General features: G+C 35.9%; 1 protein-coding gene and 1 pseudogene across 1 annotated transcript; one reads left to right on the forward strand and one right to left on the reverse strand.

The window, feature by feature from the left end:
- Nucleotides 1–819: 819 nt before the first annotated feature.
- On the reverse strand, nt 820–1,143 carry LOC111211593. The gene has a single exon (XM_022712797.1). The coding sequence runs from the start codon at nt 1,141–1,143 to the stop codon at nt 820–822; it is 324 nt and encodes a 107-aa protein (XP_022568518.1).
- Nucleotides 1,144–9,527: 8,384 nt separating this feature from the next.
- On the forward strand, nt 9,528–12,271 carry LOC106435423 (annotated as a pseudogene).
- The last annotated feature ends 1,109 nt before the right edge of the window (nt 12,272–13,380 follow it).

The raw sequence follows: 13,380 nt of genomic DNA on the forward strand, positions 1-13,380 counted from the left end.
AGTTAATGAAGAACAAAGTGAAGAACAAGAGAGAGAGAGTGAGAAGAGAAATCAAGAGTAAGAGAAATAGAGTAAAGAAGGATTTTATTTTCCTTTGATTTAGATCTGTGTACAAAGAGGGCTTTTATAGCCAAATACATAAACATTAAAGATATGGAGAGAAGACAAAGAGATGAGATTCCAACAGTTATATTCCCAACAGCTATATTTTTGAATTTGAACTTCTTTTAGACTGTAGTGAACAGTGTTGCGAATCCCTACAACACCAAAGTGCTCAATGCAGGTTTCTCAAATCGCCCACTTTGATGCCGTAGGTGATATGTTTTTTCCCTACAACATCAAAATGCTCAATGTAGCTATCTCAAAGTTCTCACTTCAATGATGTAGGCAAATTTGATCTCTTAATGTCAATAACTCCAACAGCTCCTGCCAAGCAAGATCCAGTTCCCGGAAATAGACGGCCAGCGAGCGACCACCTTGCATGGGCATCGCGGTCGTCTCGCGAAGCTGATGGATCTTCCAATCGACGTTAAGAGCATAGACAAGAGAATGTGTGATGTTCACGTCATTGTTCGAACCAATCAGAAACCCGAAAGCCTTCTCCTTGTCTCTCGTCTCTTTAGCCCGTTTTGAGATTTCGCACCGGCAACCTTCGCATAAACACTCCGGCACAGGATCATACTCAAACAGATCCTGCCAAGCAAGATCCAGCTTCGCGAGAAAACTGGCGACAGAACCACAGCCTTGAGTCATCGTCGCGATCTTACGTCGAAGATCGTAGATCTTAAACTCGGAGCTAGGGCAAATATACGACGGATATCATCCCAGGATTTTTGCGCTGTCTTGGCGAAAAACACAGTATTGCAACGCTGGGCTCACCGAGTTTAGCAGCCAACATGCGACCATCTCGTTACACTGTTTCCATGCGTCGTGCAACGGTGAGGAAGGGTCGGGTCTAACAAGGGTGCCGTCGACGAAACCTGTTTTGTTCCTGATTCGAAGGGATTCAAGAACATCTCTTTTCCATATGAAGTAGTTGTCTTCGGCTTCGCGGAGTATAACCGTAGAGAGCTTGTTTTCCGGTCGAAAATCTGGATCAAGATAATAGGGAGATTCAGGATCGTGCGTGGGAGATAGGCTCATAGTTTCCAGACTTATCACTGAGGGAAAAATAGCTTATTCCCCTATGAACTAGTTGTTCCCGGCTTTTTCACACATAAACTTTTAAGTCATGCCAAAAACCACATGAACAATGGAAAAATGACTTATTCCCCTATGAACAAGTTGTTCCCGGCTATTTCACACACAAACTTTTAAGCCATGCCAAAAACCACATGAACAACTCTATTTTTTGAATTACATGCACAAACTATCGATTTTGAAGTAATTCTCCTAAAACCGTAACGGTGTTATTTAAACGTTAACTTGGCTTATGATAGGTGGAGAGACGGTTTAAAGAAAGAAGAACTTACCAATCTCCATGTATTGTCACAAGGAACTATAAAATTGACGTAGTCTAGGACGCTTGATTGGTTCCATAAGCGGATGTTACTCTCAGGTTCTGGTCCTGCAAGGATTTATATATTCTCCTCAATCCAGAAATTAATGTCATATGATCTCTTTTTATGCTTTATGTCATATAACTCGCAAAATATCTACCCAACCAGTTACTATGTCATATAACTCGAAAATGCAGAATAAATTTTTTTATCCTCAATTGATGATGAAGAGTAAAACGATTTTTGAAGAACAAGGGCAATTGACAAAAAGAAGAAGAACAAAATGACATAGTATTTTATTTTTATCAACCTAAATGAAACTGACTATCTACCTGTCATAAACCAAGTTAACGTTTAAACAACACCATTTACGGTTTTAGGAGAATTTGTTTAAAATCGATAGTTTGTGTATGTAATTCAAAAAATAGAATTGTTCGTGTGGTTTTTGGTATGACTTAAAAGTTTGTGAGTGAAATAGCCGGAAACAATTAGTTCATAGGGAAATAAATTATTTTTCCGTTGTTCATGTGTTTTTGGCATGGCTTAAAAGTTCGTGTGTGAAAAAGCCAGGAACAACTAGTTTATAGGGGTATGAACCATTTTCCCTATCACTGAGCTTTGGTGACTTTTTTTGTTTTGTTATAGTTTGCTTCTTATAAATACATAAAGTCTCTCTTTACTAATTCCCAATCCCAACTGGTAAAGTATCTAGAGTATCTGACTCGTACTTATCTAGTTATCTCTATAGGTTTATTTTTGGGTATAATTTTATATGTTTGATGCAAAGATAATGATTTATATTTGATTATTTTCCAATGTATAACTCGTCCGATTTTGGGTTTTAATCTTTTTGTAGTATGATTTTCTTAATTAAGAAAAAGATCCGTAAAAAATTGGGTTTATTTAAGCCTTTCGTTCTCCTTCCCATCCCAAAATATTAGGGACTAACCATCACCTGTTATCTGAGAAAGGAAACAGTTAATCCCTTTTAGAAGCAGCACAAGTTTTCAAAATATAGTAAAACTTGATAAATTGGTAGTGAAATGGTTTGTGGCTACAGTTTTGCTCAATCATTATAGCTCGGATGCATTCCACCATCTAACTTCAGATTACCGAGTTCATCTAGCCCAAGTTTACTTTCAATGTCAGTTTACGGGGTTCACCTAGCCTAAAACTAGTTTCAATCACAAGGAAAAGCCATGGAAGCAAACAAAGTACCTCCTCTCCATCAAGATTGGGCCAAACAAGCACCAAGGAGCCATCCTGACAACAGTTTCGTATCATGTATGACCGACGCAGACTGGAACAAAGACAAATTGACAGCATGATTGGGATGGGTCTTCTCGGGTCCAAGACTGGAGACTCCAATCTATAGATCTATGGTCGAAAGCTTCAGCTCACCCTTTATTGCAGAGGCCATCACTATTCGATCGACACTTTGTATGGCGCTAACCTTAGAATTCTTTTCCACACTCAAGGTTCTGTTCAATAGTTTAACGCTCATCAGAACTATCTCTGGCAACTTCCAGTCAAAAGAAATCATCGGAATTGTGAACAATATCAGGTCGACCTCCTTTGGTTTTACAACAAAATATTTCTATCATGTTTCTAGATCGGACAACTTAGTTGTTGATAATTTAGCAAAAAGGCTAACGGATATCATGATTTGGACGATTATTTTGGACTCTTTTTTTTTAGTCGTTCTAATAAAATATTCAGTGACAATAAAGAAACACATTGAACTAATGCGATCAATGTATGGACCACATAAAATTTGAATATATTTCATAAATTAAAAAAAACATAATTGATATCACCAAAATCACAAACAATGTGAATTTACATTATAAATTAAAAATAAGTTTGATATTACCAGCTTTGCGTTCAGTGACTAAAAATGTGACATTCAAACCAAAACAATTCTTTTATACTTTTATATGTAGTTTAAAATAATAATATAACCAAAGACTAGATCTTGACCCGCGCAACCGCGCATGTTTTTGTTTTCATTTATTTTTATATAAATATTTTGTTTTCAATTCTAAATTGGTATATATTATAATATAATAAGTTTACGGTATATTTTTTCCATTGAATAGATTGTTTCAAACTTTCACATGTATTTGTATCTTCTTCTATATATCTATTTTCGGATTATTTTTTCATTATTAAAATCCTAACTATATATATAAAGATTAGTAAAATATTGGTTTATTGTCATATTCAAAGATATTGTAACATTTCACAAATTTAGAAAGTTTTTAAAAAATTAAACTTTTCGCTTCATAGATTTATATTATCGAGTAAATAATTGAAAATTTACTTTTTGTTTAATTTTTAAAATAAACTATATAGTTTAAAAAAAAATTTCATTGGTTTAAGGTAGTAAAGATTAATCATTGTTAGATAATATGATTTTTGTTATTTAAAAAACAAATATATAATTTTAAAAGTTAACATCGACAAATATTTAAATATTTAACACATGGAGGTATAGTATTACAACATTAAATTATATCTATTTAATTTATACTGTCTATAAATTCAATGGATCATCTATAGTTTAAATCCAATTATTGATAGCCGAATAAAAATTTCTGGTAGGCCCAAAATTTAAATGATAAGATTAGAGATTAAATGTAACATGATTTTCTAGGAATAGGTGCATTAGGTCCATTTTTTAAAAAATCACACAAGAATTAAGGTTGTGACTTTTGTTTTAATATATAAGACTAGATCTCGATCCGCGCAACCGCGCAGATTTTTTGTTTTCATTTATTTTCTATAAATATTTTTTTTTCAATTTTAAATTGGTATATATTATAATATATATGTGTTTTTTAATTTTTAAAACATAATAACTTTACAGTATATTTTTTTCATTGAATAGATTGTTTCAAACTTTCACATGTATTTGTATATTCTTCTCAGAGCCGGCTCTAACCCATGGCAACACGAACAATTGCCATGGGTCCATAGGTCCAAAATTTTTTATGTTATTTTACTAACAAAAAAAGTCTATTTTTGTTTGTTAAATATCAATTAGTTGGTGAAATTATAATAAAAAAAAGTGTATGATTAACTAAATATAATTTAAATACAATAAGAACAAAAAATTAACTTACACCATTTTCAATTTTTCTATTAACAAAATCTAATTTATACACAAAAACTCATTTTTAATTTTTTTCTTTGAATACCACAATTTTTTATTTAGTTCATGAAAATGGAATAAATAAAAGTTGAGAAAAAACTTATAAAAAGGTCTTTATTTTATATTTCACATTACGTCATTAAATTTTTTAAGACGGCACTGCTTCTTCTATATATATTTTTTTGGATTATTATTTCATTATTAAAATCGTAACTATATATATAAAGATTAGTGAAATATTGTTTTATTGTCATATTCAAAGATATTGTAACATTCCACAAATTTAGAAAGTTTTTAAAAATTAAAATTTTCGCTTCATAGATTTATATTATCGAGTAAATAATTAAACATTTAGTTTTTGTTTAATTTTTAAAATAAACTATATAGTTTAAAATTTGTTTTCATTGGTTTAAGGTAGTAAAGATTAATCTTATTATTTTTGTTATTTTAAAAAAAAATCTTTAATATTTAAAAAGTTAATATCGACAAATATTTAAATATTTAGCATATAGAGGTATAGTATTACAACATTAAATTATATCTATTTAATTTGTACTATCTATAAATTCAAAGGATCATCTATTGTTTAAATCCAATTATTCATAGTCTAATAAAAATTTATGGTAGGCCCAAAATTTAAATGATAAGATTAGATATTAAATGTAACATGACTTTCTAGGAATAGGTCCATTAGGTCCATTTTTTAAAAAAATCACACATGAATCAAAGTTGTGACTTCTGTTTTAATATATAAGATGGTTTTATTTTGTTATAATCTTTGTAGGTTTATATTTTGAAGAATTTTACTTTTCCTTGGCCTTATGTAGTAGGGGTGGGCAAAAAAACCGAACCAAACCGAGTCAAACCGAGTCAAACCGAACATATCGAATCGAAACCGATTCAAACCGAACCAAAGTCTATTTTAAACCATTCGGTTGAAGATTTCCCCAGTCCGAATGGTTCGGTTTTAAACCGAACCGAACCGAGAAACCGATGTGTTTTTGTAATTATTTAAATTAAAAATATTAGTAATACTAATATACTAAAATTCTAATATCATACCACGTATTTTCCATTTTTTTATTTATTAACATATATTCTTCTAACCGACTATGTAATCATTATTTACAAAAATAGAAAAGTTTGTATCTTTATATTCTTATATATGTAAACATGGATGTTAAATCTAAACCTAAAGAAAATTTTATTAAAAACAAAAGTTCTTCTCCACAGCGTCACATGGAAGATGATTTATTGTAAGTTTTTTAATAATGATATAAAAGACATTACTAATGATGTTGGGTTTTTTTTGTCTTAGTTAACTTTTATTTGCTTTAATTCTTATATATTTTTGTGAATTTTTAACGGTTTTTATTTCAGTTTTATATTGAATTTAGTTCCCATAGTTTATGTTTACATAATTTATGCCTAACGAAAAAAACCTAAATAAACTGATCCAAAAAATAAATCCAACTGAACCGAATACAAACCGAACCGAATATAAACCGAGCCAAACATAAACCGAACCAAACTAACTATGGTTTATTTCAATTGGAAAAATACTAGAACCGAACTAACCAAACCGAACCGAACCCGAACCGAGAAAATAACCGAAGTGCCCACCCCTATTATCTAGGGACAAAAAAATCGAATAAAGAAAGAGAAAAGGCGGAACATTATAAATTTTTCACAATACCGACGTGGCATGTGCATTAAAGCAGGAGGAAAAAATAAATTAATGAAAATGAAAAAAGACTAACTGTTTAACAGAAAAACTTGAGCAATTTACGGCTTTACCCCTGCAAGTAGTAGACTATAAATATGAGGGATGACTGCCTAAAACCCCCTGTAAATACCATCACCCTATCTATTCTCACCTATACTATCCAGCTCTTTACCAAACCACCTAGAGATATGAAATCTCTTTACAACTCCCCCCATTCTTTTTAATTCTGCATAGATCCCCCTCTCTAATCCAAATTCAAAAACGAAATTATAGATTTGAAATTGCGTTTTGTCAACTGTGATTCTCCATTAACTTAAACCCGACCCGACCCATAAACACCTGACCAAAGTTACTTTAAAAAAAAAATTCAATTTAGGGGCAAATTTAAATTAGGGTTGAGTTTGTCTATCTTTTTCACGATATGACAATGACGTCAACAAAAAGAGAGAGAAAAACGAGAGAAGATAGAGAGAAACGACAGCAGCCAGGGATAGAATGAGAAAATAATTTAAATGATTGGAATCGATTTCTAGACGTGAGATTAAAGGTTAAAATGATAAAATTATAAGAAAAACACAAGATTTCACTGAATCGTGACAGATCTGTACTGAATATGATGATGAAATTTGCAGAAACTCTGGTCGATAACTAAAAGAAGAAGAAGACTTATTTACGGTTTTGCCATCACTTAAAAAAACAAAAAAAATGCAAAACTTGAGCTTTAAACCCAAGATTAAACGGTTGTAAACCAGCTTCCCCTCCACTAGGCTACGATAAAAACTTAGTATTATTACATAAAACATACAATAATATATATATTTATAAAATAAAGCAGATAACGGTGTCTTCGCCATCGGAATTACAGATGCTTCAAGGAGAACAAAAATGGTGACATCAAACTTGGTCGTGTTCATAAATATTACTTTATTCTTTTATCACGAGAATTATGACGATAGTCACCAGCTGTTACGTATATTGCACATAGATATGTCTAAGCCCAATGTAGCCATTTTAGTTGATGACAAATGAAAGAAAAAGAACTAAAAATAGTATATTAGAGTTTAAATTGATTTTGTTAGATAGAGATGAAAGAACTGAAATTGCAGCTGCTCATCGTTCTCTTGTAAGCTTTTGTCTTCTCCTTGCTCACGTCGTTATTATATCTCGTCTCTCCCTCTCTGCTATCGTTTCTCTATTTGTTCACGTCGTTGTCGTATCGTGAAGAAGAGAGACAAACTCAACCCTAATTTTAATTTGCCCCTAAATTGTTTTTTTTATAAAGTAACTTGGGTTGGGTGTTTACGAGTCGGTCGGGTTTAAGTTAATGGGGAATCGCAGTTCACAAAACACAATTTACAAATCTATAGTTTTGTTTTTGAATTTTGATTAGAGAGGGGGATCTGTGCAGAATTAAAAAGAATGGGGGGAGTTGTAAAGAGATTTTATATCTCGGGGTGGTTTGGTAAGGAGTTGAATAGTATAGGTGGAAATAGATAGGGTGATGATATTTATAGGGGGTTTTAGGCAGTCATCCCTAAATCTGACGTTGGGATCAACAAACAATAGTAACGGCTTTAGTCTAGTGATTCCAGTTTCGCGCTCTCTTCTCATCAGTATTTGATTTTGGCGACTCGGTGGTTTCCGATCGGCGAGGATAATGTCGATGGCGGAGAGTTCTGCGAAATCCGTCACCTCCTATCTGAGGACAGCGTGTCACTCCCGACGCGTCATCATACAACAATGTGACACCCGTCTCCCTCTCACTAAGGACGACGGACCACCAACAATATCCCGTAATATAAAAGCCCATAGACCCAATTACACTCACCCAAACCCAAATAAAAATCTGGAAAAGTCCAGTAGCACCAAGTCCGTCCAAATATCACATAATTGTTTGTCTCACCTGAAAATGGGAAGAGTGAGGGGGTGAGCGACAGGGGAATCGCTCAGTGAGGTATGGGATGCTACCCGAAGTCCATGGACCCGGACATAGCACTCCGAATAAATATAATTTAATTCTAATACATGTCAAGCACGGTACCTAAAGTACCCAAGCAACAAACAATGGTCCTAGCGAGGTGCACACTAGCTGCCCACTAAAAGACCAAAAACACAACACAGCTCGAGATAGTGCTTGGACACCGCCCGTAGACGATTTATCGACACTCCCAGGCTACAGTTCAACCGGTCGACTAAAGTTGGCTGCACCTCCATACAATCCGGCATACAGCAGTCCGTCTCTGTATCCGTCTCCAAACAAAAACAATCCTAGCTAAGAATTTACATTAAGTGAAACAATCAGTATTGAATCATCTAACCCCCTAGTTCCGGTTTAAGCAAAGAACCTAAAAACTAAACAAGCAATGACAGACTCGATTTCACACAGACGGAACACATTAGAAATAAATTATACTTATTCGAGGTCCTAAGTCGTGTACGAGAAGTTCGGGAGTAGACCCTCACCTTAGCAATTGAGAAAAGTGGTATCTATGAACTCCAGCTGCTCAAATAGACTCCAAATCTGAAATCAGATCGAAATTCTGGATCAGAACATCTTTCGAACGGTTAAAAACGGAACTGATAAAGGTTTGCGGAAAAGTCAACTCGCTGGTCAAAGGTCAACCCTTGACCAGAAATCAATTTGACATAACCGACCAGTTTACTTAACCGAACCGAAATTAATTTAAACCGGCCAAACCATTCAACTAACCGGTTTACCGAGTCAACCGAGTTGACTCGCTGAGTTGACTCGGCCGAGTTGACCGAGTCACCGGCGACGGTTACCAGCGGCGACGGCGGAGGACGGCGGTGGCTTACCGGAAAGTTCACTGGCGGCGACGGCGGAGCACGGCGGCGGTGAGGCGGGGATCCGGCGGCGAGCGGTGGGTCGGTGGCGGAGCACAGCGACGCGGAGGCGGAAAACGGCGGCGGCGACGATTTCCAGCGTAGGCGCGTGGACGACACATGTGCAGTCGGCGTAACCTCTGGAGGCGCGTACGGCTTCGTCTGAGCTCCGATTGCGGCGTGGTCAGTGGCTACGGCTTCGTCTCGACGAGAGGAACACGATGGTGGTCTTGCATGTACAAGATTCTCAACAGTTAAGAAGTTATCGACGAATTACTAAACGGACGAAACTAAGCTTAACTGCATGGCGGTTTTCCGGCGGTTTCTTGCTATGGCGAGCGGTGGTGACGAGCTTGGCGTCGTCACGGCATGTGGTGGTTCCGGGGCGAGCTCAGGTGGCTCCATTGAAAATGTTGTCCCCCTCCCTCTCTCTCTCTAAACTTCTGATTTATTTTTCGTGCAGGCAAACAAGCTGCTGGAGCTGGGGAAATGGGTTTTAAAGTTCATACATTGGGCTTTTTCGATTGGGCCTTCGGGAATAGATATGGGCTTAGCTGGCTAACAAATTCAGAGACTGAAATCGGGTCTTTACAAGTTCATCGCCGGCTAGTACGAGCACGGCGAGGGAGCAAATCCTGAACAGCTGCAACGATATCTTGAACGCTCACTACGATCGAATGCCCAATGGGTAACGATTTGTTCTTTTTTGCTTTCTGGAACTGGAACTACGTCCGATTAGGGTTCTTAGTTAAGTGGATGATGGACATGCATGGAGATGTTAGTTCGACGAGTAGATATCGACCACTGATAATGTGTCATCTTGTAGTTTGATCTCAAAGTTTCTTAATGTTTTCTTGTTCGTATTCTCAATGTTTTCCCGGAAAATCTTGTGAAACGTAAAAGATTGGGTTTGGGAATGAACATCTTTAGCGATTGATTCCTAACCTCTTGCTGACTCCTAATCTTTCAGATATGAATCCGAAGTGACTAATCCTCAAGATGTACTCAACGCCTCCGACTTCTGAAACGAGCAGAAGAATCTCGTATGCTTGCGCATGAGATATGGCCAGGAGAAAAACAGGAAGCTCCAACTTTCAAAATCGCCGTTGCTAGCGTCTACGAGTCAGACCTTCACGATGAGGTAGACATATATGGTTTCTCAAATGCTTCGTAACTTGCACTCTTTTTTTTTCTCCTACACTCACTCTCGTTGTTCACAGCTTAAAGCCACCATCTCTGACAAAGGAATGGAGATTCTGTTTGGGGATACGTTTAGAACGAGGGATGGGTACTACGCCTTAGACTTGTTTCGGGTTATTGCTTATCATGACCTTGAAGAATTCTCAAATGTGCTTAAAGCTGCAATCACTGATATTGAGGTTAAGAATCTCTCTGTCTTTGGTGTTTAAAGTTTCTTTTTAAAAACTAAAGATGAGTATCTTATGGTACAGAAAGCAAAAACATTGACTTGGGGGGTCTAGTTATTGGAGAAAACATCTCTTCTCATGTGTGAGTGTTTTGAGTGATCCATCCTAATTTATCTATCTCTTTTAAGTATATATATAGACATGGATTCTCAGCTTCTGGTTTACAGGTATCAAGGTACACTCCATTCTAAAGAAGTTTGTGTAAGAGAGTTGCAAACCGATCCAAGCCTTTGGCAACCATCACGGTTTTGGAAAAAAAATGAAACTGTTCAGGTAAAACACTATTTATTTATATAGTTTTTACGTATGGTTGGTGTGGTGTGTGATGTCCCCACGTTTAACTTTATATTTGATAACTTTTTAAAATTTTACTGCAGTGGACTTGGTCATCCCAACGTGGTACGATGTCTTGGTGCCAACACACAAGGCACCGACTTGAAAATAATCACAGGTTCAAATAATTTCCAACTAACATATAAATATTTCATTTCTCTGTATTTTATTTCTGGTTTTTAGATTTATTAAACCTTGATTTCAGAGTACATGCATGGTGGAACCCTCTTTGACTACTTGCAACGAAATCATTGTGTTTTGACTCTCTCTCAACGGTTTAAGATGGCCATTGATGTGTGTAAAGGAATCGAGTTCCTGCATGCGAACATGATCATACATAGAAATCTGAACTCTATGAATCTTCTCTTGGATGAGAATAATGCAAGGGAAGTGAATAATTGAGTTTTCAACACTTTTTCATAATCTAAAGCATTCTCCTATGTCTTCCATTTTATCTAAGGTTGTCAAGGTTGATGTTGCTGCTGCTATGTACCTCTTGTGGGCTGGGAAGAATACCACCCCTGAACTGGAAGCTATGTTGTTGAGTCTTCCAACCCCTGAGCAGAATAACACGGAAATCAGAACATGGTGCACATGGACAGCACCGTAAGTAAGTTTCCAATGCAATTCAGGGGCATTTCTCCAACATTATATTTTAGACTAATACACACTATTGTTATAACTATAAAGGCAATGAACGAAGAAAAATATGGTGATAGAGCAGATGTGTATAGCTTTGGACTGTTGTTGTGGCAGCTGATAACTGCTAAGGTATCTCCTTTCAACCTAATGTTTGTATTTACTTACATAATTCATTTCATTTGTTATGGTGTATATATTTAATTACGTGATTCATATTACTTGTTATACAGGTACCATACGAGCATTTAAATAGCATATCCCCACGCCTAGTTGCACAACGTGTTATAGGGGTGAGCAGTTTATTCATTTCTTAAATACTTATATGTGCGACTGTGGAAACACTAACCTTTTTGTTGTGCATGTTTTTATCAGGGAGAAAGGCCAGCATACCAGGAAACATGAATCTGAAGCTCAAAATCATAATAGAAAACTGCTGGAATGAAGATCCATTTTTCAGGCATAGTATCTCTCGAGTGAGTACAGCATTGCACACACTGCTCTCAGCAGTGAATGAGTCTGAGCCTGAGCCTGAGCCTGAGCCTGAGCCAGAGCCTGCATCAGCTGTTCCCACAGAATCAGCCTCTACAACATCTCATTCATCTCACTCTACTTTGCCGCTAGCGAATCGATTCAGCTGTTTAGCTGACATCGAGTAAAGTTCAGGTAATGTGATTTACTAAGAAAAACATTACGTGTGTCCCAAAAAAAATTGAATGTTAATTGTACTAATAAGTGTTTGAATGTTCTTATGCACAGGGAGTCAGGGACAAGATGCTAGCTAGGAACGTGTCCATCCTGATAAATTCTGTGTGACACATCTATATTTGCATGCCCAAAACCTTCTTTTTTTTGCATAGGCCCTTCGTGATCAATTGTGATTTCGAGATTCCAGGTGTGACTTTTAGAAAGTGCAGAACCAAATAGAAGAGTCACAACTTACAGTTCTCTTAATCGTGTATATTGCGATCTCTTGATTCTTGTAATGAACCTTTTGCAAATATGCAAACAAATCTCTTGAATCTTGTAATGACGCAACAAAAACCTGACATTTTCCATAGCTCTAGATCATACTAGTGATGTAATGATCTCTTATTCACTTTCCAATTTAGTTTAACATCGGTACGCTTTTGATTACTGGCGAGAACAGAGACGTGAAACAAACGGAAGCAGTTTAAAGAGACGACAACAACACATGTTTACTATACATTCTACGTGAATTTCGTGTCCACAATATTTCTCAGCTTTCTTCTTCTTAGCCTCTTTAGGCTTTGTAAAGGTATTGGAGAGGTAAGAGGAACAGGATTTGATCAGTCATATTGAATTTCATTAAAAAGTAGCGCAATGGCGTACAGTTATAAGCCGACAAAATATAATTAAATCAGTTATAAACATTGGGACGTATGAAAAAACACAATCTACAGATTATCCAGCCAATATTGGGCTTCTCTTATCCAATTGAACACTCCAAAACTCAACTCTGTTTTTTTTTTACTGAAACCAAAAGTAACTCTGTTGTAATGATCAAATACTGAAAGTCAACTTTTGTGGCTGTTTTAGGTTAGGATATCGTTTTAGCTTGTATTCATTATAATTATTCTTTTTCCGAGCTTAAAGTTTCAGATTATTAACTAATTTTATATTGTTTGCGGGTCTGTTTGTTTGATGTGCAAGAAAGTAAAAAGACACGAGTTCTCAAGATCAATGTGATTTTGGTATGTCTTGGTGAGCTCAAAACCTAGCTCACTAGAGTATATT

The sequence above is a fragment of the Brassica napus genome, chromosome C5 (genome assembly GCF_020379485.1).
Source record: "Brassica napus cultivar Da-Ae chromosome C5, Da-Ae, whole genome shotgun sequence".
NCBI classification, from domain to species: Eukaryota; Viridiplantae; Streptophyta; class Magnoliopsida; order Brassicales; family Brassicaceae; genus Brassica; species Brassica napus.